Here is a 26,658-nt window from a genome sequence, read left to right as displayed (position 1 = left end):
TCTCTACCAGGATCATAGCAATGAAGAACACAGCAAGGGCAAGAGAAATATAGAGAGATACATAATAGACCTTGAGCCCGTTTTCTTGCCAGACCACACTTATAATCCTAACAGTCCTAAAGAACACAAATAAAATAGCAGCCAGAAGCCACGAAATAAGCACAATGAGAGCCATGGAAATTGCCACCATAGACTGCGTTGTAGAGCTGCAGATGATTGTGCTACTGAAGCCCACAAAACCCTTCAAAAGCCAAGCACCACTCCCTGACTCTCCTGGAAGTTCATGACGCAGGTGACGAGGGCACCAGTGTTGACGAAGGACAAGGAGTTGGCCCCGATGTATGCAGATGCAAACACAACAATGTAAAGAAAAAATATCTAAAAAAAAATTAAATGAATGAAATTTGAAGATGAATTCACAGCAAAACAAGAAGTATAGCTAGGCCATGGGGGTGCACAGATAAATGACCATTTTTTATAGCAAAAGAAATTCATTTGATAGATTACGAACATATAATCAGGAGCATGATCTTAAATTTCAATGAAATTGTTTCTGTAACCCTTGAAATCAAAATGGCAGTCGATTTCCATCTTGCATAATTTCCATCAAAATCTCAACAAATCATCCGAAATTTATCAAAATCTCAATATTTTAGCGAAACTTGTCAAAATTTTAACTATACAATGAAATTTGCTCAGAATTCAAATAAGAGATTTAGGAGTGAGTGAAATTTCTCTCTTAATTTCTTTTATTTATTTTTATCGAAACGAAAGATTATTACAAGTGCTTTTGAAATTATATGAAAAAATAAATTTATAGCAACATTTCATTTAATCATTCATGTCTTAAATTATCATTATTTGTATAATAAATAATATTTAAATGATTTATGAATTGCATTTGTTTTAATTGAACATGTTTAGTGTATATTATTTTACAAATATGTTTGTAGCACATACTATATGACAACTTTTCAACCGAACACAACATAGATGTATTTAACTTGCAATATATTAGTCTTAAAACTTACATTATTATATCTATTAACCATTTCTAAAATTTCACAAAGAATTCCATGCTCTACTATTAATTTCCATTATTTTTTCAAATCGAAATCAAAATTTCCGTACTTTTGGAGCTTTGAAATTTGAGTCAAAACCGAAATTTAAGACCTTGATCAGGAGAAGAGAAATCTCCTTAACAAACTCTGCAACCAGAGAAAACACCTAAAAAAATAAGTCACAAAAAACAGTGCATGAAAATCAGCACATCCTTAAAAGTCAGCAGAGAATGCCAATCACACTGAATATCCGAAACGCACACCCCCTTGAAGCTTCCATTACCCACACAGCAAAGAGAACCCAAATAATAAATCTTCTCCCACACCAACAGAAATGATAACTTCTTCCCAAAGAATGTATGTGCATTAATGAATCTTTTCCCACACCAACAGAAATGATAAATTCTTCCCAGAGAATAAATGTGCATTATATTCCACAAACCCCCAAATACTGCAAATAAAGCACCAATTACGTAGCACTGTGCCTTCCTTTTTCCTACCAAAACCAACAAAAGAAATTGCCAAAAACTTCACCAGTGTCTTTGGACAAACCCAACTTTCTCCAAAATAATTGAACAGCCTGCTCCAAATTCTCTTGGAAAAATCACAGCACAATAAAAGATACGGGGCAAATTCTGAGCAATTAAAACAAAGCACACAGCCTCACACATATCGGGAGAGAGAGCAAGAATAAAATCCCAAGGGATATGAAGACCAGGATCAACTGTCAGCTTCCATGGATACCCAACAATTACTCAACAAGACCACAAGGAAGATAATTCTTCTGTTTCCCTATCATCCAAGGATCTCCCAAAGTGAAAATCACAAGAAGGTAAAGGACCGCCAGGATATATGCTGAAAGAAGAAATGGGATGATTCTGCCCTGACCTCAGACAAAAGAGGCGAAGAAAAGAGGTGGACAAAACAACATTCCTCAACAAAAGGTCTTTCCAAAAACGGATAGTACAAACCCTACCCAGCACAATTTCAGTATGGGGAATAAAGAGAGGATAAATTTGAGAAATAGCTTTCCACAGACTTTCCAAAGAACATCTAGAGCCCAAATTGGTATCCCACCCATTCTCGTCAAGTCCAAACTTGCTTTCAATGACTTTATTCCACTACGAAGAATCCTCTAGCAGGAACAACCACCTCCCATCTCACCAAATGATCCCTAAAGCCCCCTGCCCCTGACCAGAGAAAATCTTACTAGTAACTCCCCGCATGAATTTTGAAAATTGAAAGAAAATACAACAGGATACTAGAAAGACGAGCCTCTCTGCATAAAAGTAGGGGTAAGGCAGCGTACACTGTGACGACCCTCCCTCTACCCTTGCAAAGCGGGGAGCTTTGTGGCCAAGGGACGCCTTTATACTAGACAGACAAGCCTGAATTAGAGTAATCCTGCCTCCCAATAAAAAAGAAAGAGCTCCCTTCCACCCATCTGAACGCTCAAACACTCTCTCTACAACCGGATCTCAAAAGCTAACTAATGTAGGGTTACTCCCCAAAGGAACCCTTAGATAGGGCAACAGCCACTGCAACTCAGCACACCCTACCTCCAAAGATAACTCCCTAACTACAGCCTCTCATCTCTTTTTACATTGCAATTTTGAATGGAGGATTTGGAATAAATGTTTGGTTTTATGGAAGAGAGTTGGTTATGCCCCTGTTCACTGGAAAAATTGTTAATCACTTCTTTTGCTGGCTTTGGAAGGAGGAAGGATAGGACAGCTCAATGGAAGAGTAGCAAGTATGCAGTTTTATGGGATCTATTGTTGGAAGATAACAAGGGGATTTTTTCTGGTAAGAAGTTGAATTCGTCTTTTGTGTGAAAAAAATTAGTTTTTGACTTCTTTATGATGCGTCGAGTTTGGAATCTTCAGGGAAGCTAGCTTTCAGGATTTAAATAGGGATTGGAAGAACTGGTTAACTTGATTTTAGATTTTAGTTATTTTAATTTTTTTTCTGGTTTGTTCCAGATTTTTTTGGGAGATGTAAAATAAAAAAAAGGATAACTCCCTAATGCTCAGCAGAGACACTTACTGCATCGATGTAATTGGCAAATAAATTAGAAATACATGCAACTGAGTGTCATGGCTCCACTCACAGATCGATTCCGTTGATCATAAGCAGTGTGAAGCATGGGATCCCATTCATCTCATTCTTATAAGCCTCAAGAAGCTTCAAGGAAGCTTTGCCAATTTAATTTACCCACCTGAACTGCATATATACACACCACCTCCCATGCCTACAGGCGTGCTTCTTGACCATCCATATAGCCATTTATTGCACATGCATGCCTGCACATGAAGGCCTACACGTATTACTTCACAAGCACCTCTCATAAACACACTCATGCATGAGAGAAAGGAATCCATAACAGAGGGGGGTCACGGTGTAAACTATTTGACAGCAGAGGGAAGCAGCTGCCTCAGTGGTGGGCTCAGAGTAGTTGACAGAGAAGGAGGGAGAGCAAGTGAGATAGCTTATTGCTGGAAACAAAGGACGAGTAGAGTTTTTTCCCAGCCAGTTTTTCCTTAAATGCTTCTCTCGACTGTGGAGGGAACACCAAGATCCTTGGGCCTGGTACAGATTGCCCCAAATTTGTAAATAGTTTCAACCTTCCACTATTTTAGTAATTTAAACTTCATATAACATAATTTCCAGGGAAAAAAAATCTGTTTTGGTGCATCTGGAAGGAAAAGGAAAGGAGAATTTTTGAAGAAAGGAAGAAATGCAGAAACTGAAACTTACTTTTTTTGTACAAAAAATACTCTTGCTGGCATGCAGAAAGTAGAGGTTCTAATGTTGATTCTCGGATACAGATTTTGGGCTTCTGTATCTCTGATTGTCTTCTAGTTCTCCTCCTTACCTTTACAATTTACTTGTACAGATCAAAAATATATTTCCATATACACAACTATCTCACCTAATATTCCCAAAAAATCTTGAATATATGCAAACTCAAAACATCATACAGCAGTCAAAGTACAAAAAAATATGTACTAAAAAGTGTAAAAATATAGAAAATTAAGAAAAATAAATAAAGAAATTGACCATAAAGCACTGAAACCAAGAACAGTTTTATGCTAAATGAAAAGGCAGACCATGTAACCAGACCTGAAGATGGTATAGCTTTTGATCTGCACGACAATTAATTGCTTGCGAAGAGAAACCCATTGTTTGCTTTCCCATCTACTTATTGGCAAAGAAGTAAAAATAAAATAATACACAACATTTAGCAGTTTTTTCATATGAGAGAATAATACAACAAATACAATTTCTTTCAAACAACAAGCAGCCCAAAAAAAAAGAACCTGACACTGATACATATTTCGTGGACTCTGATTATGATCTGACCAAGGTGTAAGATTAGCAACAACACTAAGTATGCCGGTTGGATGGATTTCTTCATGAGTGGCAGGAACATTGTTTTTCCTTCCTCCATCTCCACCATCAGGGCATCTTATTTCCATATAGACCTAATTTATCATACATAAATACAATAAAAAATTTATATAATATAATCAACACATCAAAATTTTCTAAATCTATAAAAGTTTAAAAGAAAAAAAAAATGACTATTATCAGAATTCACCTGTTCAAATGGCCCAATTAGTTCATTATTATGACCATCCTCAGAAGGAATAGAAATATTTCTAACTGGTCGAATAAATCTAGAAGGAGATGTAAACAGGTATAAACCAGGATATGCTCCACCCAAGCTCAAAGGAATATATCCCACCTCCAGATCAGCAGGTATCTGCAATATATAATTTCAGAAAAAACCAAGGAAAATTTAAACGAAAAGGGGAAAAAATTTACAAGACTAACCACTGTAGCTGCTAACACTTTTAGCTTACGTAAATGGGCAACAACATTCTCAACTTCACTAGTAGGAAATGAGCCAACCACACGACCATCTAAAATAACATAAAGAACTTCAGGAGGGCCAGCTTGCACAAGCTTTGGCAGTGAAGGTGTCATCCCAAGTCCAATCAAAACACTGAGAATGGCCTTCCGCATCTTGAAAAAATCTCTAATATTTCCTTTTGAATCAAAGTATGATGTGATCCCTGACATAAATGCAATGACAAAAAAAATTACCATAACAAGAAAACTCTTGAATATGTGACATTAAAGCTCCACAAGCAGCTCAATTAATTCCAAGTAGAAAAACCATCATAAAAACACAATAAATGGCATAATTATTATTCTGGATGAAACCAAGCCTGCAGGCATATAAATCGCCAGGATAATGGGCCTGCCCATGTTCTCTTCTCCACTTAAATGTCACAGATTTTGAACCTTGGACATTAGGTTCATTACACTGATGTTTTCCTGGCCAAACTACAAGTGCAGGGTGGCACTGTAATTACAATACCACATTAAACAACAGAGATACATAATAACACACACATCTGCATGAAAGAAATATATAATTAAATATGTTTCATGCACTTAATGTTGACTACAGTCCACAAAATATTATACATATATGACTTTTACCCTAAGGGTATTGTTGTGTCCACTAAGACAGCTTGGAAACCAGTGGACTGGTTTGAAGCACTGACGTCATAACTGACAATTTAAGTAAAACTTTCATTCCAAGTGTACCAAGGAGGTGCCAATACAAGTACAAGAGAATAAAGAACCATGTACATAGTAAGTGGTCCAAAAATAAAAAAATTTTGTGCATGTTCTGACAGCAATGTACATAAAAGCTAGTAGGTAAAAGACATGTCACGATTTCAAAACGAACATCAGGAAAGCAAATTTTTGGCCTAATCCATATTTTTTTGTAGACAATTCATCTAGTGAGGACACAAGAAAGAAAACCTATAATAGAAAAGTTTATTATAGTTTCAAAAAATGATTACGTATATTTGTAACGAAATAAGATTTTTAAAAATACTAAAAGGGGTAAGAACTTACGACAAGTGGAAGTCAAATGGTTCAGCAACCCACATGGCTCACCATCCGGTGTGTGTACAGGGCAGAGAAAACCAAAAGCTCTGGAAAGTTAAAATAACATTAATAAAAAAATTAGAATGATAAGAAGAAAAAGATGAAGAAGAAGGCAACCAATACATACTCTGGCAGCAACTTCCGCACACTTGTTGTGCGGAGACCAGCAAACGAAGCCCCACGATGAACAGCCCGGAAATGCGAAAGAAAGCGGAGAAAATTTAGCCTTTCTGCCTGAACTGTCATTCCTGCCCGCTAGTGAAGCAAAATATAATGCATAAATAATAATCTAACATTTCTATAAACATGTACATAAACTAAAAGAATGACCTCAAGCATCATACAAAAACAAATTCTCTCCATGGAATATAACACATAATAATTCAACCCTATTATAAACATGTACATAAACTAAAAGAATATCCTCCAAAAATACATATGCATTACAGAATCAGACTCTCTCCGAAAAAGCATTCTATGACGCATCCATTGAAGAACCCAATTTTTCACTTGTTGCCACGTAATTATTTTTTATCCATTTTTGGCGTACTATATGAAGTAAGGGAGCTTCCATGCTCCAAGGGCAGGTTGCAATTTCAGCAACTTCTGCAACCTACAGCTATTTCTCTTATTCAGCCAAGGTTAAATTGTCCTGCGGTTTCTATGAGCAGCTTGTTTTGTGCAAGTGTAATCCAATATCAGTCAAAGATAGCTATACATAGCATTGTCAATTTGGTCTCCACTTGGCCTATAATAGTTCAAGAATGGTGGAAACCTATAGCAAATCACAGGAATTTAGTGAAAGTTTGAGAAAAGAGCATGTATTATGTTATATTTGACACTGAAGAACATGACAATGATGATTTTTTTATCAGCAACGAGAAATTTCAATAAAAGGGCACAAAATACAAACAGGAAAAGAGAGAAAACAAAATGATGGATCAAAAGTGTGAGTGTATCCAAGAGATCAAAAATTAAATATTGTGGCCAGCCTCTTCTGCTCACGTAACCAGCTTGACAGTGTTGCAAGCCACCTATCCTTGACGATTGTGGGAGAAGTACATGTTTCTTCAAAAGCTCTAGCATTTTTTCTCCCTCCATGCAATCCAGAAAATTGTGAGGAATCAAAGATGAGCCTTTTGTTCCTCTTTTATTTGTGGATACCTTCCAAGCCAAGATTTCCTTTCACATAGATTCAGCAGCGTGCCAGTGCCATCCAGAAAGAGCAGTGGCCAGATTCAAAAAAATTCTGGTCTAGAAGCAGTGGAGCAGTAAGTCGCCGACAGTTTCAGCATCTTCTTTGCAAAGAGAACATCTATTGACAAAGTTGAAACCCCAAGGGAAATCAGGTCTCCCCTCAGAGGGGTTGTCAGGCTCTTAGTAGAAGAAGCTGACCATGAAGTAGCCATTTTTATTTAGAGCTCCCATAAAGGCACATCTGAATTCTTCCAAATGAGGGCATTTCTATAAAGGCGAACATAAAAAACAACAAAAAATTTCACCTCCCAATCATGGCCATTTTGAACAAAGGGGATATTCCAAGCTTCCCTGCTAGTGGAGTGGTCCACAAACATGCTCATCAAAGTATCTTTGTTGCAAGCAAGATTAAAAATTGTCAGAAATAGAGAACTCAGAGGAAATGAGCCACACAAACTGTCATGCCAAAAGAAACTTACTCCATAGGACTGCCAAGGCTCATTGGTTGTTCACCCATTGTGTTCGAGGCCGCACTTTAAACAATAACCTTTCTCGAGTGGAACTCCCATTCATAAATACCACATTCATTTACCCATGAGGGTCTTGTTGAAGAGTGTAAGAGATTTCAGACACACACACACACCCCACAGCCCCACCTCTAGGGATTGGATGCGGGAAAACCTCCCATTTAGCCAAATGGAACTTAAAATGCTTCCCCCCAGTTCTCCCAAAGAAATCCTTTTTGGATGTCTTCCAATTTTTGGCCCAAGAACAAGGAAGAGGGGCAAGGGACATAAGTAAACTAGGAGGTTGGAGAGGGTGCTTTTAATGAGGGTGAGTACTAAAATAGGTTCCCAAGTCCTTTTTTCCTTGAACTTTGCACCAAGAGGGGGACCAAGGTAGTTTTTAGAGGATAAAAGTACCCAACTTGCAACCCATGATGCCAGCCAAGAAATTGCCATCATTCACATTTCCAATGAGGATGAGCTCACTCTTTCCCAAATTGACTTTCAAACAAAGATTTCTTCGAAGAAAAGAAGTAACCATATAAAATTAAGAATTTGGAGAGCTTCCGCACTGTAGAAGATCATGGTATTGTCTGAAAAGTAAGCGGTGAGAAACTGACAGCTCCCAAGCATTTCCCTCAATAGCCTTTAAAGAGTCTTGCTGTCATGGCATTTTGCAACATGAGGCTGCGATCTCCATGACAATAATGAAAAGCAAAGGAGAAGGTAATCGCCTTGCCATAATCACATGAAGGAAGGAATGACCCTGCATGGCAGCCATTAACGAGAATTGAGAAGCATGATGTGGCAATACACTTGCTCAATCCAGTTGGACCATAAGCTCCTCAAACCCATTTTTTTGAGAATGTACAAAAGAAAGCCCCAATAGAAATTGTCAAAGGCATTTTCCATATCAAGTTTGCAATCCCTCCTTTTCCAGCTCTAGAGTGACAATCCACAATGTCCCAAGCAATGAGGCCAGCATCCATGATTTGCTTCCCTTCAACAAAGGCATGTTGGTGCTATTCTATGCCTTCGGGATTGCTTTTCAGAACCTTGGACAAAAGCTTGTAGACACCACCCACCCAGCTAAGCGGTCAAGAATCTTTGATGTTGACAGCCTCCCTACTTAGGGATCAATGCAGTAAAGGCAGAATTCATGTTATCCACAAATCTGCATGTGGAGTGGAACTTGTCAAAGACCTTGATAACATCAGCTTTGAGAACAACCTAATTGTCCCAGGAAAAAGCCATGGTGAAGCCGTTAGGGCCTGGAGCTTTATCACCATTAGAACTTTTAAGAGCACAAAGGATTTCATCTTCACTAAAAGGATATTCTAGCCACCTAGCTAGGAATTTCAAGAAGAAGGCTTGAAGTGAAGTCCTTCAAAGAGCAAAAAGCATCTTTCATTTCTCCTTCTTCATTTACAGTTTCACCATTCATAATGACTTTGTTTGAGCTGTTGTATCTCCTATGAGCCTTGGCTGTGTGAGGGAAAAATTTTGTGTTGCAGTCCCCTTTTTTAACCCAAAAGACCTTAGACTTTTATCTCAAGAACTCTCTTCCATATTTATAATCTCAGGTAATTCTTTTTGTAATGGGATCCATCTTATTTTATCTTCATCATTAAGGCCTTAAGTGGTTGGAGGTAGGCCTAGAAAGGAGCTTCTGGGTGACCCTAGGAAAATAATCCTCCCAGCCCTTTGAGATAAAAACTCTGTCAATCTCATGAAAAAGGGGATCTTTTTTGAGTTAGACCAAGTAAATTTGCCCCAATAGGAGGAGGACAAGAAGAGCATTCATGTGAAGGAGGTTTCAAACTTCTTTCATGCTTGCATTCTCTGACATTTCCCCATTCCTTTCATATTAGAAAAAACCCATGTTGAAGTCCCCTCGAACACTTCAAGGAGCATCCATTTTGTTCTAGCTTCATAGCACTCATTCCAGAGTAAACATTAGGATGGACCTTCACCTAGAGACATTGTGATAAGAATGCAAAATATCATATTTTTCTCCCTTAATGTTTAGTCTTGTATACTTATTTGGTGCCTAAATGTACTCATTATTCTTATATTTTGATTTAGGATGCAAATGGAGGCGTTAAGTGGAAAACGAAGCTAATTGGGCGATTTTGGACAGTTTCGACTTTGCTTCTTAATCTAGGCATAACTCTCTCATCCGAACTCCAATTGAGATGATTCAAGATGCAATGGAACACCAAGGCGAAGCTCTACAACTTTCATGTGTTGAGGTTTGAGAGATACTGGCTGTAACAAGGTCGAAATTTGGATTGAAGTTTCCGCACCTGCACTGTTGACGTTCTGGAATGTTCCTTAGCCTGCAATTCTAATACGCGGATCTGACGCGATTTATTTTCAGAAGTTTCCAGATCTGGTGCACGAAATTCCAGATGGAAACACCACTTTCCTAGTTATATTATGACTTTATTTTATTTTTAATATTTTCCTTAATTAGTTAATTTTGGATATTGTTATTTTACGATAGCATTTAGAATATTTTTAGGAGATTTTTTAGGCTTCTAATAGGGGGAATGAACGTTTAAAAGGGGGAGAAATCATCAGATTTCACACTCCACCTCTTCTCACACGTCTCTCTCTCCCCTCTTCTCTAACTTCTTTGAGTTTTCATCATGGCCCCGCGTGGCTAAATTTTTATAATTGGTCAAAGGAAACGGAAGCCTTAGAATTAATAAAACAGTGAGATCTAATTTGTTTTTATTTGTTCAATTCATGCTTTGAGTATCGGATGTTCTTCTATGGCTATTTTCATGATTTTCTCGTTTAATTACGAGGAGGCCTACTAGTTTATTATTCGTTGCAATCTACTGCTAGGTTAGATATCCAATCCGTAATTGTTTGATCCCTCTAATTTTTGAAGCAACTAAGATTTAATGATTTGCTGCGCCAGAAATTATTAGATCTTAGGAAGAACACTCGACTAAATTAAATGCAATCGCTTGTGCTTGTGTTGTTTAGCTTTATCGATCTCTCTAATTCTTAAGGCTGTTACTAGATTAAACCTTTAGTGCTTGTCTTGGGTTGTTTAGTAGTTAGGGTTAATTAGATCGTTTTCTTTCTAATTAATTACGACTAAGGAGAGATAGGAAAATTGTTCCAACGCTGAATATTCAAAGTGTGAATTGATATATACTTGCATCAATGATCAGTTGTAAAATTCCGATGGTGGATGTTGACTTGGACCAAGGTTTGTTCTTTTGATTGATTTCTATACTTTAGTTTGAAATTTTTCTTAGTTGTTTTGCTTAAAATTATTTCGTTATACTCAAATCCCCCCCATCCTTGTTCACGTAGCATAAAACTAGGCTAGACACTCTCCATGGGAACGATCCTTACTCACACCACTACATGCATTTTTAGGAGTACAGCACACCACATTGTCACCTTCACCCAGAGAAACAACAATCTAAGGAGCTATCTCTCTCTTTCAACGAAATGCTGGTCCACGCATGGTAATGTACTAGGGTGATTGGTTGTTTCCACTGTTTTCATCTTCTTCCTCCTCATCCATGTTCTTTTTCTTTTGTATCGAAGCATGAACCTTGATCCACATAAAATGGTGTTTACACCAAAACTGATATCAGATTGAACTCACAGAAGCCACCTCCTAAAATGTGGGGCTAAGGTTGTGTACATCATGCCAAGCCCTGACCAAAATAAGGCATGAAATCCTTGTGCAAGCTCAGAGTTGCATTTATTTTTGGCTTTTTGCAACATTTGATTCTTGTTAATTGTAATGCAAATGAAATTTCCTTCACCCCACTACCCCAACCCCCCCCCCCTCCCAAAATCCTGGGGGAAAAAACTAAAGTATGCAAGCTAAAAATGTTGAATTATTGAATAGCGCAGGCTGCATTTCCAGTCTCCTAATAAAGGAGTGACCAAGCATGAGAGTTGGTGTCAAAGATTCAAAATAAAATACCCTCCTAAACCCCTCAAGCCATAGATGCATATCAAAATCTATTGCTTTTCAACCAAATGAGAGATGATTTTTCACAGGGTACCCATGTCAAGCAGCAGTAACCATGAATTCCTTCCACACACACACACCCCTCCCTCCACCACCCCAAAAAATAAAAAATAAAGCATAAAGAACATCAAGTAAAATGTTTATCACACGTATACAACACGAGCAAGAGCAGTTAGATAACTAAAAATGCACCCAAACAGTACCACATACAGAACCGTAACAAAAGATCACAGAAGACTAAGAAGAGTAGCATTGAAATTCACAAAGAAGCAACTTAACTCTTCGACTAAAATCCTTAAAGTGTACTCCTTTCCCAATTGCTGCACATATTTTGGATTTCTCAAGTTCAATTCATGTTTATCCGCAAAGCCATTTGATTCAATTGGCTTGAAGGCTTAACGAGTGAGGAAAGGATTTTAGCCTACCCAGGAGATGAGCTTCAATAAGAGATTGTTGAAGACTACCGGGCAGCAGTAGGAGCCCTAAAGAGGAAGGGGGCAGGAGCACTCGACCCTTGAGAAATGAACAGATTATGTTCTCTTATTCTTGTAAAAACCCGAGGAAGAAGTTTCAAATAGGGGCCGAAGGGCATGAGTGCATTTTAAAGACTATATTGAACTCAAATCTTTTATCCCAGTCTCGAAATAGACTGTGTCGAGACTGCAATTATTGCCTTCGGGTTCTTTCCCCCCTGTGTGGGAGGTGTCTTTCCCAAGGAAGAGAATAAAAGAAAAAGAGATCAGCAACCTTTACTTAGCCCAAGCAATGCGCTCCGAAGGGCATTGCTTTCGGTGCAATACATATCTCTTCCCCTGCCTTGCCTGCCTGCTGCTCTGCTCCCCCTTCTAATGGATTGGATCTGCTGCCCCTCCAATAGAAGCTGAAGATGCGGGCTTAGAGCTTTCACCCCTCTTTTCCTACTTCAATGGAAAGGGGGAATCGCCCATCTAATAGCCGTTTCTTCGGCAATGGTCTTTCCAAGCAAGATGCACTTCTTACCGGTTTTCATCTTAATTAAGTACCAGATCGAATAAACTATTTGATAGATAAGGAGCGTAGCTGGATGCTTTTTTCTCATCATGTAGCCAGATAATTCGAATACCACTACATCCTTCCATTCCACTCAAAGTGGGAGCCTTGTGCACTGGGTACGGCCTTTTTTTTTTTTAATTCATGTTTATTATTTCAGCCTACAAGACTTGCATCCTACGCTAGAATTAAATGAGAGCAATTAGAAAGCCAAGTACCAATAGCGGATAATAATCCATTAATCTTCTCATGCAGCATCTATTCAAGTCCCTAAGTTTACTCAATCTCTTTCTTTCATTTCTACAATTATTACAATCTTACGAAGCCAAAGTATAGCTTAATCAATTTCAGATTTTAAATTAAAAACAATAAATAAGATGCCCAGAATATTAATACCTGCTGTAAATCTAAACCAGATTGTGTGACCAGTCTTCCTGTCTTCAACATATTTTCAATGGCTGAGCTGATCTGTTTTGCAGGATTTTTTTCCATTACCTTTTTGACATCTGCTACTGCAGCATCTCAGGAAAAAGTGGGGAAAAAAAAAAGACAAAATAAATTCAATCTCTTCTACTCATGCAAGTAAGAGAAAAACAACTTCCAAAGACATGCAAGACAGAACAAACTGTCATGATTATTCCAAAAAATAAAATTGTATAGCTGCATGTAGTTGAATCCTAATCAATGAACTATCCAGCAAACTTTTGAATGATAGCTACTCTCCAGCAACATGATAAAGATAAAGCAATGAGACAGAAATTGTACTGCAAGCCATTCAAGATCTACAAAGAAAGAAGAGAAAATAGGTGGAAAAGGAGAGAGTAAGAAATGAAAATAAGGAAACAATGTGTCACAATAATCCAACACTCTCCAATTACATGCACCAACAGAAGACTCCCAACAACAAAGCACACAGTACTTTTAATCCACGCAAAACTCCCCCTCAAATCTGTAAATGCATGTAATGAATACCCAACATAGCGTGCTGCCGTGCTGCAATAAAGAACTACCAATCCCTTAAACTCCTTTAGTGAAAACATGTGGAAGCTGACTATAAGTCTTCATCAAAATGCCAATCCACCCCTATCTGCGCAGTTCAATCATGACGAACTGAGCTGTGAGCTATTCTGATGGTTGCCTTTTCATCACAAATTCACAGTACACCCTCATAGACAAATGAACTATAGGCAATTCCTTTGGAAGAATCCAAGCACATTGCTCACAAACAAAACAAGTTGCAGCTCTTAAATCTGATTCAGCACTAGACTGTGCAACCAAATACTACTTTTTATTGTGAAAAGTCATAGAATGCCTACGCAACCTCTCTCCCCCTCTCCTACTTGATTTAGTGCGTCATTATGGTGGATGTAGGTCACGAAAGAAGAGAATCATAGACATTCAGTCCAGACTGAAGGGAAAATCTTCAATCTGCAGCTGGCTAGAGCAGGAAAGGGAGAGTTTCTCTTTGTTCTGGAGCAGAACCCAAAACATAATCTATGGTTGAAATTATCTTCATCATTGGTCAAGTGGTTCCTGGAGGTTCTGTCATCAGCACTTGGAAGGCTGGTAGGGGTTACCAGAGCATTCAAATTTGTAAGCATCACATATTGGTTGGCAATTCGATCAAAGACAGTGGGGAAGTTCTTGGAATTAGGGTTGGGTTGGAACGGGTAGTGTTATTTGGTTTTTGTCCCCAGATGATATAAACGAATGGATGGTGAGGATTTGGGCAGGAGTTTTATGCAATGGTTCCTGTTCTTGATGAGGGGCTACAGAACACTAATCACTTGTGGAGCAAGGTGGTGATGATGAGAAGCAAGAAGGTCCACGATCAGTGTGGCAGCATTGTGGTTGCAATGTAGGTCATAATGCCAGATCGTGCATCACCAACTGTCAATTCTGCTGCATGTCCAAATGCAGCTAGGGTTTCTTTGAAGGATGATCGTGCGGAGGAGGAGTGGAATGGGCTGGGATATGTGAAGAATGGGGATGTGGCCTGCGAATTCAAGGGGACCCGCATGGGTTTGGAATAACATGGGCTGGGTATTATTAATATTTCACAAAGTCTAGACCAGATTTTGGGCAATCTTATATCAGATCCAGAGATGGGCCTTCAACTCAGGCCCAAAAAGCTAATACAGAGCAGGTCCATTTATCTCAGGCAAAGCAGTTTGGACCTGATAGCAATCAGGCCCAAATCTTAGGAGTTTTTATAAATCGGCAGCTTATGGAAGCAAGCACACCTCCTATTTTCTGGTTCACAGAAGCGAAAGCACAGCCAGCTACCTCCTCTTCCCTGGAAAGGGATTCCAGTCCAGCTAAGTTTGAAGGATAAAAGTCTTTGAAAGCAAGAATCGAGTCAGAGCAAATTTGTGCAGAAGAGAGAAATAAAAGTGAGTCTCAAGTGTTGGCTGTTAATAAGGGGGTATTACTAAGGACCTATAAGCTGGTGTTAAGAAGGGGAAAAAATTATGGTTCCAGGGGAAATCTTTTGGTATGGGAATTAAGTTTAGGGGCCTTGGAGAGCAGTCAGGTGGGTGTGGAAATAAAGGAAATTATTGGGGAGAAGGGGGGTATTTCAGTAGGAATAGAACAAAAGTTTTTTAAGGAAAGATGCAGAAGGAAAGTTAAGTATCGTGGAAGATCCAAATGCTCAGAGGGAACAGTATGGATATGGTTCCAAGTCTTCTGATTTACTTGGGGAGAAGGGGGGGTATTTCAGTAGGAATAGAACGAAAGTTTTTTAAGGAAAGATACAGAAGGAAAGTTACATATCGTGGAAGATCCAAATGCTCAGAGGGAACAGTATGGATATGGTTCCAAGTCTTCTGATTTACTTGGGGATTTCTCATATATGCCTCCATCTCAAATGGAAGGTTGGAGGGGATTTATAGTAGTACGGATAATAAGCTACAGTGTAAGGTTGGAATTCTGCCTACCCCTGTGAAGGAGATCTCCAGGAAGGATTTAGAAGCACAAAAATTGATGGATAAGATGGGTTTGCAATTGTCTAATCCTGGAGGAAACAAAGTTTGTCAAATAAGGCGACGAAGGGCCAGAGAGAACAACTAATTTAAAGTGCTCACTGCTCAGTATGATGGAAAGGCTTCAAAGAGGGATTTTCTTGGTCTATTTTCTTCTTTTCTTTTTTTTCTTTTTTTCTTTTTTTTTGGACTTCTTGTCCTTGTCTAGGTTGTAAAATTTCTCTTTTCTCTATCTAATATATCTTCCTTTTTATCCAAAAAAAAAAAAGTCATAGACTATCACCCACTAATTGTGGACATGCTGCAATAGAAGCTGCCAAGTCTGCCACTGATAATGCCACATTTTTTCGTGAATTGCGATTTGCACACTATATCCCCTTACCAGAAATACTTTAAAGGCCATAAAACCCAATAGTCAGCTTCCAATCAGGTCTTAAATCTACAGCCTACTAAGTATTTGGGTATAATCTTGCTACGTGGAAGTAAATTTGGAATACAAGGAAACAGTTGGGTATACTAATGTAGGTTTTGGATCTTCTTGAGAGTCCTTGGGGATTTATATCTTAGCTTTATCCACATTTTATTCCTAATAACGATACGCATTCATTTTTGGGAAGACCTTTGGGTGGAGGATTCGGCTCTTTTCAGGCTGTTTCGTCATTTATATAGTCTTCTTTGTTACATAATGTACCTATTTCTTCTTTTTTTGCTTTCTTAGGGAGATTTTTCATGGAATTTTCATTTATAGATAAGTGGAGGAGTGGCATCTTTGTTGAGTTTGTTGGAGGATTGCTGTCCAATAGGGAGGATATAAGGAAATCTGGAGTCTTTTGTGGAATTTTCTTGCAATTCTTTTTTTCTTTTTTTTAGTTCTTGGATAGTAATGAATTTAACTCTCGATTGTTTATGCATTGTTCTCTCTCTTAGAGGATTTGGAAGAATCTTTTTGGTTTTATAGGAAAACTTGGTTTGTTTGGAGTCCATGGAGGATATGTTGGCCATTTCTTTTTCAGGTTTCGGAAGGAGCAAAGACAGGTCTGCTCTAAGGAGATGTGGTCCGTTTGTGTGTTGTGGAGCATTTGGATGGAAAGGAACAATTGCATTTTAAGGGGAAGAAGACTTCAAGTGTTTTGGTTTGGTATAAAAATCAGTGTTTGGCTTCTTTATGGGCTGCCACTGCCGGTTATTTCAAGGGAACGTATTTTAAAGAGGTTCAGTGTGATTGGTTAGCTGTTTTGCATTATTCTGTTTTTCTAGTTTAGATTTTCCGATTTTTATTTTTGGAGGATTCCTTATTCCCATGTTCTGTACATTCATTCTCTATTAATATACTTCTTTTCTATCAAAAAAGAAAAATCTTGCTAGATTATAAATTACCGAGTGGCCTGTGTGAATGACTATTACACTATTTTTTTCTAATTAGACTGACAACAAAAAACAAATACAATAACAGCAGCAGCAACAGCAGCAACATGGTTCCAAGAAAGCATCTAATTAAAAAATGGGACAATTTCAAAATTGCAACTATACATACCCAACTAAATCGCACTCAGAGATGCAATTTTAAAGAGCTTAAGCATATAGAACACAAACAGGAGGAAGATGCCATTTACTTAGAAAACATGCTTGAGGATTCTCTTCGTACTTTAATTTCTTTTCATTTTTTTTATATGTTATTTTAAGGCTTTTTGGTCCTTTTCCCTTCATAAGTTCACAAAAGATAGTGTGTTTACCTCAATAGTTTGTTTAACATGGAACTTTATAGATTAACATTGTGATGAATGTGCAAAATAAAGTTGTACATATGTTAAACGCATTAGTAAATAAATAATATAAAAAACAAAGAACACCAAACACAGAAGGCCCACACCACATCAGGGGTTGAGGGAGAGCACGATGTATGCAGCCTTGCCTCTCCACTTGGAGAGGTTGTTTTCACGCTTTGAACCTATAACTTCTACGAAATGGGTGCAGCATTTTTGCCCTCATAAATAAACACAAATAAAATCCAGAATCAAAATAAGATGATAAGAAAAACTGCTAAAATTTGGCCTTTTTTGGTCATTTTGGCCTTCATAAGTGCACAAAAGATCGTGTCTACCTCAATAGCTTTGTTCAACATAGTTAAAAACTTCATAGATTGAAGTTTTGATGTAGGAGCAATGTTTTTTTTTTTTTTAATCTATAATATTAGATAAAGTACACACAACACACAAGGCTCCCATGCCCCATCGGGTTGGGCACATGATATATGTTGCCTTACCCTGTCCATTTAGACAGGTTGTCTCCATGCTTTGAACCTATTAGATTACCACTTTACCTCAAAGCTTAAATTGTTTGGTCGTCGGCCAACAATGCATATCAAGCTTTTTAACACTCCCCCACACATGTGCCCAACAGCACATGGAGAGATAAACACCCAATAGATAACATCCATTACAGGGAATAAAATAATTTTTTTTTACGCAAGCAACAAGACTTAAACCCAGGACCTCTTGGCAACCAACTCTGATACCACGTCACCACTTAACAAAAGCTCAAGCTGTTAAGGTTGTGGACCAACAACGCATATCAAGCTTTAACAGAACCTATAACCTCTACATATGGGGTGTAGCATCCTTACCATGGGGCTAAGTTTGCCCTCATAAATAAAAATATAAATGCATAAATAAAATCCAACATCAAGATATGGTGATGAGAAAAATTGCCAAATAATCCGCATGATCAAATTATTTAAATATTAACATAGAATATCATAAATTATTGATGCACTTATCCATTTTTCATTAACATAACACCCAGATAACCATAATGATAAAGTTGATCATGAGCAACCAACAAAAGTTGCAAGAAAATCACACCAAAGCACTTCTTTTCTTGCTACAGCATGCATGGCTAACAAAAATAATCAACCTAGCTAGCTTTCAAGCAAAAGCAGGATATAACATACTGCTGCTGAACTCAAAATTTTTGCTTTTGTTATTGATTTCATCCTGAATAAGACGCCTTGCCTTGTGCAGCCATTCTTGCAGTTTCTCCTAGAAACCACAAAATACAATGTGTAGGTAAAACATCAGCAGTTACATGACATAATAAGACATTTTTTATAAAAGAATTAATTTATTATGAAGAAAAATAGAGAAGAACAAGGAAGGAGGATAAATCATCCTCTTAATATAAAAAATTAAAATTAAAATTAATAAAAAAATTTAATACAACAAAGCTTCCTTGAATGTGAATTAGGACGAGTTCTTTAAAAGCCCCAGCAGTTGGAAACCACATAAGCAAGAACAACTTCATCCCAAAGTAGGCACAATTGCAAACACTGACCCTAGAAGACATGACCAGTCATCTCCCACCAATCACATCAAATAACAGCAAGTACAACACATCTTCATAGAATACTTTCCTCCTTATTCCTACCAAAACTAGAAAAAGAAGATAGAAAACCATCTAAAGACTCTAGGAAAACCCACTGTCCTCTAAACAAAACTAAGAGTCTACTCCACACAAAAGAACAATGGAGGAAAAGATGAGAGTGAGATTCCTAGCTATTTTGACACATCAAACACATATTTAGTAACAAGTACTGTAAGGCCTTCTAAGCTGGAACATGGTGTCAGCTATATTCAGGACTACAAACCAACATAAGCTCTTATCTTATAAGGAACCTTAGCTTTGCAAAACCCAAATTCAATTCTTTAAAAAGTAGTAGACTTAATAATATGAGCATGGAAAGAATTGCAAAAAAGATTGCAGAACAATCCAGAGTCCAAATCCTTCTATCATCTTCAGAGGAAGGCTGAAAGGAGTCTAATGCAGTAATACACAAGCTGAACTCATTGGCCTCTCTAAACATTTAAGATCACTGAATAAATGAAAATTGTAGGGAACAATCTCCCAGACCTCTTGAACAATCTCCCAGACCTCTTACCACTATCCATCTGATTTAAAAAATAAATAAAAAAAAACAATGTTACAACCCCCTTCCTCACCTGCTTTGGTAGTCTTCCATCACCAGCTAAGCTAAGATCCTCTTTCATCAACGCCTCACCTTGCTCATGTTTAAGGAATGGTCTCATCATAGCCTAGTCCTTAGACAAAAGACATCTTCATCTACTCTGTCTAAATCCTCAACCTCTCTTGGAATGTTCTGTTGCATACTTGCATCACCCCTAGCATCTCTAAAACACTCACCATTCCACCTCTTTGAAGCCTATTTAATGTACTTTTATAAATTTAAAGTGCTCCCGACCATGAAAAGAACACTTGGACAATCAGTCCCTAATCATGTCATAAGAATAAGTATGACATATCCACATGCTTTCAAACTAGAAAAGACTAGAAATCTAGGCCACCAAGATGGAAAAGTGATCAAAAACCAAATACAGAAAGAATTTTATGAAAAAGGTTAAGAAAAGCATCCTTCCAATCAACTGTAAACACAATATTAACACAGTTAACCATAGAACACTCGCCCAAACCCCCCCCCCCCCAAAAAAAAAATAAATAAATAAATAAATAAAACAAACACAAAAAAGTACCAAGTAAAATGAGCTTTAGAGGAAGGAGCTTCATACAAAGCACTCAAAGCACCACACCTTTTGAGAGGAATCCTAATAAAATTAAAGCCCTAGCCAGGACATCAACAAAAAAGAAGACAATGCATATGCAGTGAAGATTTCCTCCTAGAAAAGCAATCGATAACTGAGTGTAGGAGGACCATAATTAAGTATACCACCAGAAGACAAAATCTAACAAAAAATATAAAAATAAACCCTGGAGGGTTGTCCATCAGCACTGCACTCCTCGTATTTTTCTAAAGGATAATAATATCACCCAAGGCACTTGCAAAAGGAAGGCACTCCCAAACCTTGAAACGCTCCCATATGCCCCTAATCAAAAATCTATGAACTGACCCAAGCCCGGTCTGCCATATCAGACTGCATCTGGGCTAGGCATAAAAATGACCTCCCTAACTAACACACATTTCCTAGGATCTCCCACACCCATGACGTTCCAACTAAGAATCTTCACTAGGTACTTCTTAACCCCATTTCCGCTGCCCTTAAACCCTCTTTCATAGATTTTGCAAGTTAGGCAATTTCTCCTTCTCCACTTTCTTCTCCTTCCATTCATAAGTTATTAGCAAAATCACGACAAATTTTCTGACCACAAGACTTACAAGTCTCAAACATATATCCTCTAGAAAGGCTTGAGGGTCCAGCCGTTTCTCTAACCCCTAATTGTTCTAGAGCTGTTACATTTCCTTTTGTTAATCAATGCCCCTTGACACACATGGTGTCAGCTCAAATTTCACCTCCTTGGAAACAAGTAAAATACCAATATTAGGATCAGTGCACTACATAGGAACCTCTCTGATGGAACATTCCAGAATTCCAATAGCAGCACGAGAACAAAATAAAATTTCAGAACGAGAAAAAGCTGCAGATTTTATTAGCTTCAAATGGAACAATAGCTAAATAACATTCTTGGGCTGAACCTCCATCAGATTAGCATACTCCATTCAGAACTTCACAGGCTTACCAAAAAATCCTAGTTTATGGAATAAGCTTATGCAAAAACTACTCTACATTGATCAACAGTTAAATCATTTGGCAGGAAATGCCATTGAATCAAGTTCATTATAAATCTAGCCGCAAAACCTCTGTGTGGGAAACAGCCTTAGACATCAACTAAGACACAGCTCGGCTGCATCCTTTTTGGGGAGGGGGGGGGGGGAGTTAGAGAGAGAGAAATCGAGGAAGAGACACCAGCCCAAAATTCTAGGCGAGCAGCAGAGTATACCAACCTGACCAGCATATCTCAGTCCATCTTGGCAATTTACATGCCTAATTATGGTTCTACAAAGTACATAAAGAACCTCAATAGATAAAGTGCATAAAGTTCCCAGTTTTATACCTTAAGATAAATGGTAATCAAGTGACCTGGCAGTAGAACTTCCTGATTTTGCAAGGCATCTAGGTTGTCTGGGGCAGAAGTTTGATCTATTAATGAGAAAAGCTTCTGCAGCATAAAACTAGAAGCAAAGAAGGTGTTAATTATGTGATAGTAGATCAAAATATTCTCACTGTCAAAAGAGGGTGCAATGGGAATTGATTAGAGGTTGCAAGTCAAGATGCAATAACAGGAAAATGTTCGTGCTTTGGAGCCACATACAAGAAACAGTTCAGACAAGTAAAAATTCAAAGAGGGGGGATAGCAGCTAACATGAGCAGATTGAATTTGTCATAATTGTTGTCAAGGTGAACAAATATATAATCTCTTAGCACAGCATCTCCAACCTACAAAATAACAAAGTATAAGGAATGGAAAAAAACAAAAAAAAACAAAAACAAAAACAAAAAACAAAACAAAACAAAAACAAAAGAAACTAGAGAGTCTCATGAATACTTTCCCATGGTTCCAGTTGCATTTCTTTTCTTCTCATCTCAGCCTCATAAGAAATGAAGAATAATTTGGGGAAAAAACAAAACAAAAAACAAAAATATAACTTACCATGGAATAATTTTCATTTTCTAATCCATCCATAACAGGTTGAAAGTGCTCTCCTAAATTAAAAAGAGAAAAAAAAATTTAAAAGGTAAATAATTAAATGACAGTTATAATAATCTTGAACAATGATCAAGATAAGTACCAATATGCTCAAGACATTGACGACGAGTGAAAAGAGAGAGGCCCTGAACTTCATCAAGAATAATTTTCACCCTTTCACCCACAAGCTGAGTGCCAACTGCTCCCTTTCCCTTCTCATATTTCTCATTGTAACAACATGTCAAACTGACATATAGTTCATGATCAGTTGTTTCAACAAGGGCCTGTAAACAAGAGGGACAGTACAGAACAATTTACACAAATTAAGTATAAAGAAAAAAAAAAACCAAGATATAAAGCTAAACATTCCATGAGGCATCTTTGCCTTGGAAATTTGGAGGCAAGAGGACAAAAATTAAAAGCACCATAGAATATTCTGTAACATAGTAGGACTTTTATGGAGATAAAAAGCAAGATAAAACCAGGAGAAAACAAAAGTGTGAGCAAATTAAACAATGATCCATAATTTTAGATTAGCTTCAAGGAGAACTCCACATCTTCTTTCGGGCAATAATATCTCCAGGCATATTTTCCTTTAGGGTGATATCAATCTTCCCTCACTCGCAAGCATTACAAAACAAAATACTACAGCTGAAAGTTTGCTTGCAGAGACTTAAGGGAATGTTGCACCTGCTAAACCTGGGGTCCTCTCCGAGATTGCTGCATTGGACAGGCTAAATGAGTATGGTCTCCTCGAGGCAATAGCTGTAGGAAGGTCAAGCTTAGGAATGAGTTAGAGAAGACATAAGTTGGTTTCAAAATCTACAGTTAAATGGATTAAGGAGGGGGGATTGTAACTCTGGTTATACTCTGGTTATTGCCACAAGGTTGCAAAAGGGAGAAGGAGAAAAAGCTACATCATAGAAATGATTTTAGATTCTAGTGGGGAGTAAAGACCAGATAGGAGTCGAGAACACCAAATTTCTACAAATCCCTTTTTTTCTAAAAAAAATCCAAAAAAGCCAATGGTGGAAGGCATTGATTGGAGTCCCACTAAGGAGAACTCTGCTCTGAGGCTGGAATGACCTTTTTAAGGATGAGAAAAAGAACAATGGCTTTTGAGATGAGCAAAGACAAAGCCTCAGGCCCAGATGGTTTCTCGATGGGTTTCTTTCAATAAAATTAGGGTTTGTTGGAAGCAATTATCCTAAATTTTTTTTAAAGAGTTTCATCATAAGGGTTTAGTAACCACTAGTGCTAATTCCATTTTTATCACTCATATCCCAAAGGAGGGAGCTAGAAAAATAGGGAACTTTAGACTGATTAGTGTTACAAGAGTCCATGAAAATCCTATCAAAAATCCTCAGTAATAGATGCAGAATTGTCTTAGGGGAAACTATCAACTTGGCTCAATCCACTTTTATTCATGATAGACAGATTTTAAATGTGGTGTTGGTGGCCAATGGAGGTGGTAGAGGATGTAAAAGAAGAGGGATAGAAAAGGTATTCTATTTAAAGTAAATTTTGAGAAAGCCTATGATAGGATCAATTGGGGATTTTTGGATAAGATGATGAGTACAAAAGGTTTCAGGGATCTGTGGAGAAAGTGGATTAAAGGTTTTCTCATTTCTTCCCATATGTCTACCATTGTCAATGGTCAACCGAGAGATTGGCTCAAGGCCTCAAGAGGTCTTAGATGAAGGGACCCTCTATCCCCTTTCTTGTTCACCTTAGCTGCTGATACATTGGTAGGTTGTTTTTTTCATGCTTAGGCTAGGGGGCTGATCAAAGGCTTGCGTGTGAGGAGGGAGGAAGTGGAGATTTTGCACCTCCAGTTTTCTAATGATACCCTGCTATACCTTGCGGGACAGTCTAGCAAAGTTCAAGAAATCTATCTTCAGTCTTGAGATCAACTTGTCCATAGATGGTATAGCTGGCATTAACATGGGTAAGAGGGCTCTTCAGAATTTTAAAATCAGTGCAGGTTGTGAATCCATTTTTTCAACCTCCCCCTTAGAGCCTTGGGGGTCACCCAAACTCTAAAACCTTCTGGGATCCCATCCTTGATAAGGTGGGTAGAAGATTGAAGGAATGGAAGAGGCTTACTTTTCCCTTGGGGTCGTGCCACTCTCATTAGTGCTTCTCTCTCGAATATGTCGATTTATTATCTTTTTTTGTTCAAAGTCCCCACTAGAGTGCCAAATCTTTGGAGAGGTCAATGCATGATTTCTTTTGCTCAGGTCCTGTGGAAGGTGGGCATTGCGATCTTGTTAGCTGAGACGTTCGGGTATTGGGAATGGTATCTAAGAACATCTCTCTTAAAGGTAAATGGCTTTGGAGGTTCCCTTTGGAAATTGAATCCCTCTGGCATAAGGTGATAAAGAATAAGTATAGGATCAAATGGAATGGGTGGCAGATGAGGGGCAGCAGCATCATATCTCATCCTTGTCCCTGGAAATTTGTAACACAGCTAGTCTCAGTTCAAAGTCGGTGTGTAAAAAAAAATCCATTTCTAGGAAGATATGTGGGTGAGGGAGACTTCATTTGAACTAAAGGTTCCCCATCTTTTTAAGCTCTCTTCTTTTCATAATGCTCAGATCCTTTAATTCTTCTAATTTCTGAAGGATTCTTCTTGGGATTTCCACTTCTTCAGGGATCTCAATGATTGAGAGGTCGATGAGCTCACTACCCTTATTTCCTTGTTGTACCAGCACATTCCCTCTTTTAGTGAGGATGAGAGGGTGTGAGAGGGGACTCTTCAGGAATATTTACTTCTAAATCATTTCTTTCTTTCCTTCTGAAAACTCATACCCTAATCCTTTTCTTTGGAACCGCTTCCCCTTTGGAGGGCTAAGGTGTTGAGGAAGATTCAGCCTTTTGTCTGGACTCTGACTCGGAAAGGGACTAACATGCATGATCTGCTTCAGTGGAGAAGACCTGATATGGTTCTCAATCCTGATATGTGCTTCATGAATTGTGAAATTGTGCATTGCAAGGTGGCATCGCAGCTATGGAATGACCTTTTCTCTCAGTCAGGGAAAGAGAGGGTGGCTCCACAAAAGGTAAGAGATTTTCAACTAGTTAATCAGGGGTTTTGGAAAGAACAGGAATGGCATAGCTCTATGGCTTGCATCTGTTTTTTCTATATTTTGGACCTTGTGGATAGAAAGAAGCGCCTTGATTTTCGTTAGTCAATCAAGTTGCCCACAACTTCTGTGGGATAGAGCAACTTCCTTGCGTCCTTGTGGGTGCACTCCTTGGGTTTCTTTAGGGGTTTTCCGCTGTCTGATCTTGCTAGAGATTGGAAGGCAGTGCTATCTTCTTCTTCTATCAAAGAAAAATTACTCCGGCATTGACATTTGATGAATGAGCATCAAACTACATTTATTAATTAACACTGGCATAGATTCTAGTGACTTCAGAATTTCTAAATCAAACTCTAGTATTGTACTTTTCATGATCATACACTTATATAAAGCTACAACATAAACTTACCGTAACACCAAATAAAATCCTTGATTTTTGAAGGAAATTCGGCCTTCCAAATTGTTTTATGGAGCTGAAAAAAGAGTTATTAGCATTAGTCAAAAGATGAAAGAAAGATTTGCAAGAATAAATCCCCGAAGTATCCTAAAAGACCAAGAACGACTATCAAAGAAGAGCCACAGTTCTTCAACAAAATTAATAAAGAAGAAAGCTCCTCCACCTCCCTATCATTTGGAATTCTACAAGCAGGTGCATGTGGGAGATGCCTAGGATCTAATTCTTCCGAATCCTCCCTGTCACACCTAGGATTATGTTGGTATCGTGCATGGTCATTCTCATCAAAACCATTCTCCTTAAACATAGATTCTAAACTAATTTGAGGATAGAGGGGATAAACAGGTCTACTATGTGGTCTGAAGGGAATCACCCTGAGGAGTTGGGACTTGGGAGCCACCTGGAGTTGGAAGAGTACCTTGGACTAACCCAACAAAATACCGAGACCCATTTGCTTTCCTAATTGACTGATCTAGTTCTTCAACCATGTCACTTAACCTACAACTTTAAGAGTTGTGCAAATTGTTCATTAAGTCCGACAAATTTTTTGTCTGAATCTGGAGTAACAACCAAAGAAAGTGTATAGTTCCGTGGCGGGCAGGGGAGTGTTCATTAGTCTTGTTGGTGACCACAGAACAATACAAATAAGTGAAGTGATGATGAGGGAGACCAAACATGACTACAAGTGAAATGAACCCTAAAGCTACTACGATACACACACATTAAAATTGAATATAACATACGTGATTTGGCATAATCCCACACTACAGTGGCTAATGGCATGAATAAGGGTGCAAGCAATAAAA

The 26,658-nt window shown here is 38.1% G+C and overlaps 1 protein-coding gene across 3 annotated transcripts in view; it reads right to left on the bottom strand.

The window, feature by feature from the left end:
• Positions 1-26,658, bottom strand: part of LOC131163682 (DNA-directed RNA polymerase I subunit 2) — an 84,900-nt gene that overhangs the window by 44,693 nt on the left and 13,549 nt on the right. For 2 of the 3 annotated variants that reach the window (XM_058120349.1, XM_058120350.1), the window contains exons 10-21: positions 22,416-22,596; positions 22,277-22,329; positions 21,989-22,062; positions 21,680-21,797; positions 18,708-18,795; positions 13,170-13,294; positions 6,160-6,287; positions 6,000-6,079; positions 4,899-5,140; positions 4,663-4,827; positions 4,382-4,546; positions 4,185-4,259 (exon numbers count right to left, since the gene is read on the bottom strand). In XM_058120349.1, coding sequence (XP_057976332.1) covers positions 4,185-4,259; positions 4,382-4,546; positions 4,663-4,827; positions 4,899-5,140; positions 6,000-6,079; positions 6,160-6,287; positions 13,170-13,294; positions 18,708-18,795; positions 21,680-21,797; positions 21,989-22,062; positions 22,277-22,329; positions 22,416-22,596 — 1,494 coding nt within the window. The remainder of the gene's footprint in view (positions 1-4,184; positions 4,260-4,381; positions 4,547-4,662; positions 4,828-4,898; positions 5,141-5,999; positions 6,080-6,159; positions 6,288-13,169; positions 13,295-18,707; positions 18,796-21,679; positions 21,798-21,988; positions 22,063-22,276; positions 22,330-22,415; positions 22,597-26,658) is intronic. The other variant, XM_058120351.1, reaches the window with a different exon arrangement.

This window comes from Malania oleifera, chromosome 9, assembly GCF_029873635.1.
Source record: "Malania oleifera isolate guangnan ecotype guangnan chromosome 9, ASM2987363v1, whole genome shotgun sequence".
NCBI classification, from domain to species: Eukaryota; Viridiplantae; Streptophyta; class Magnoliopsida; order Santalales; family Ximeniaceae; genus Malania; species Malania oleifera.
The sequence above is the reverse complement of the archived record's forward strand: the minus strand, read 5'-3'. Positions and strand labels throughout refer to the sequence as shown.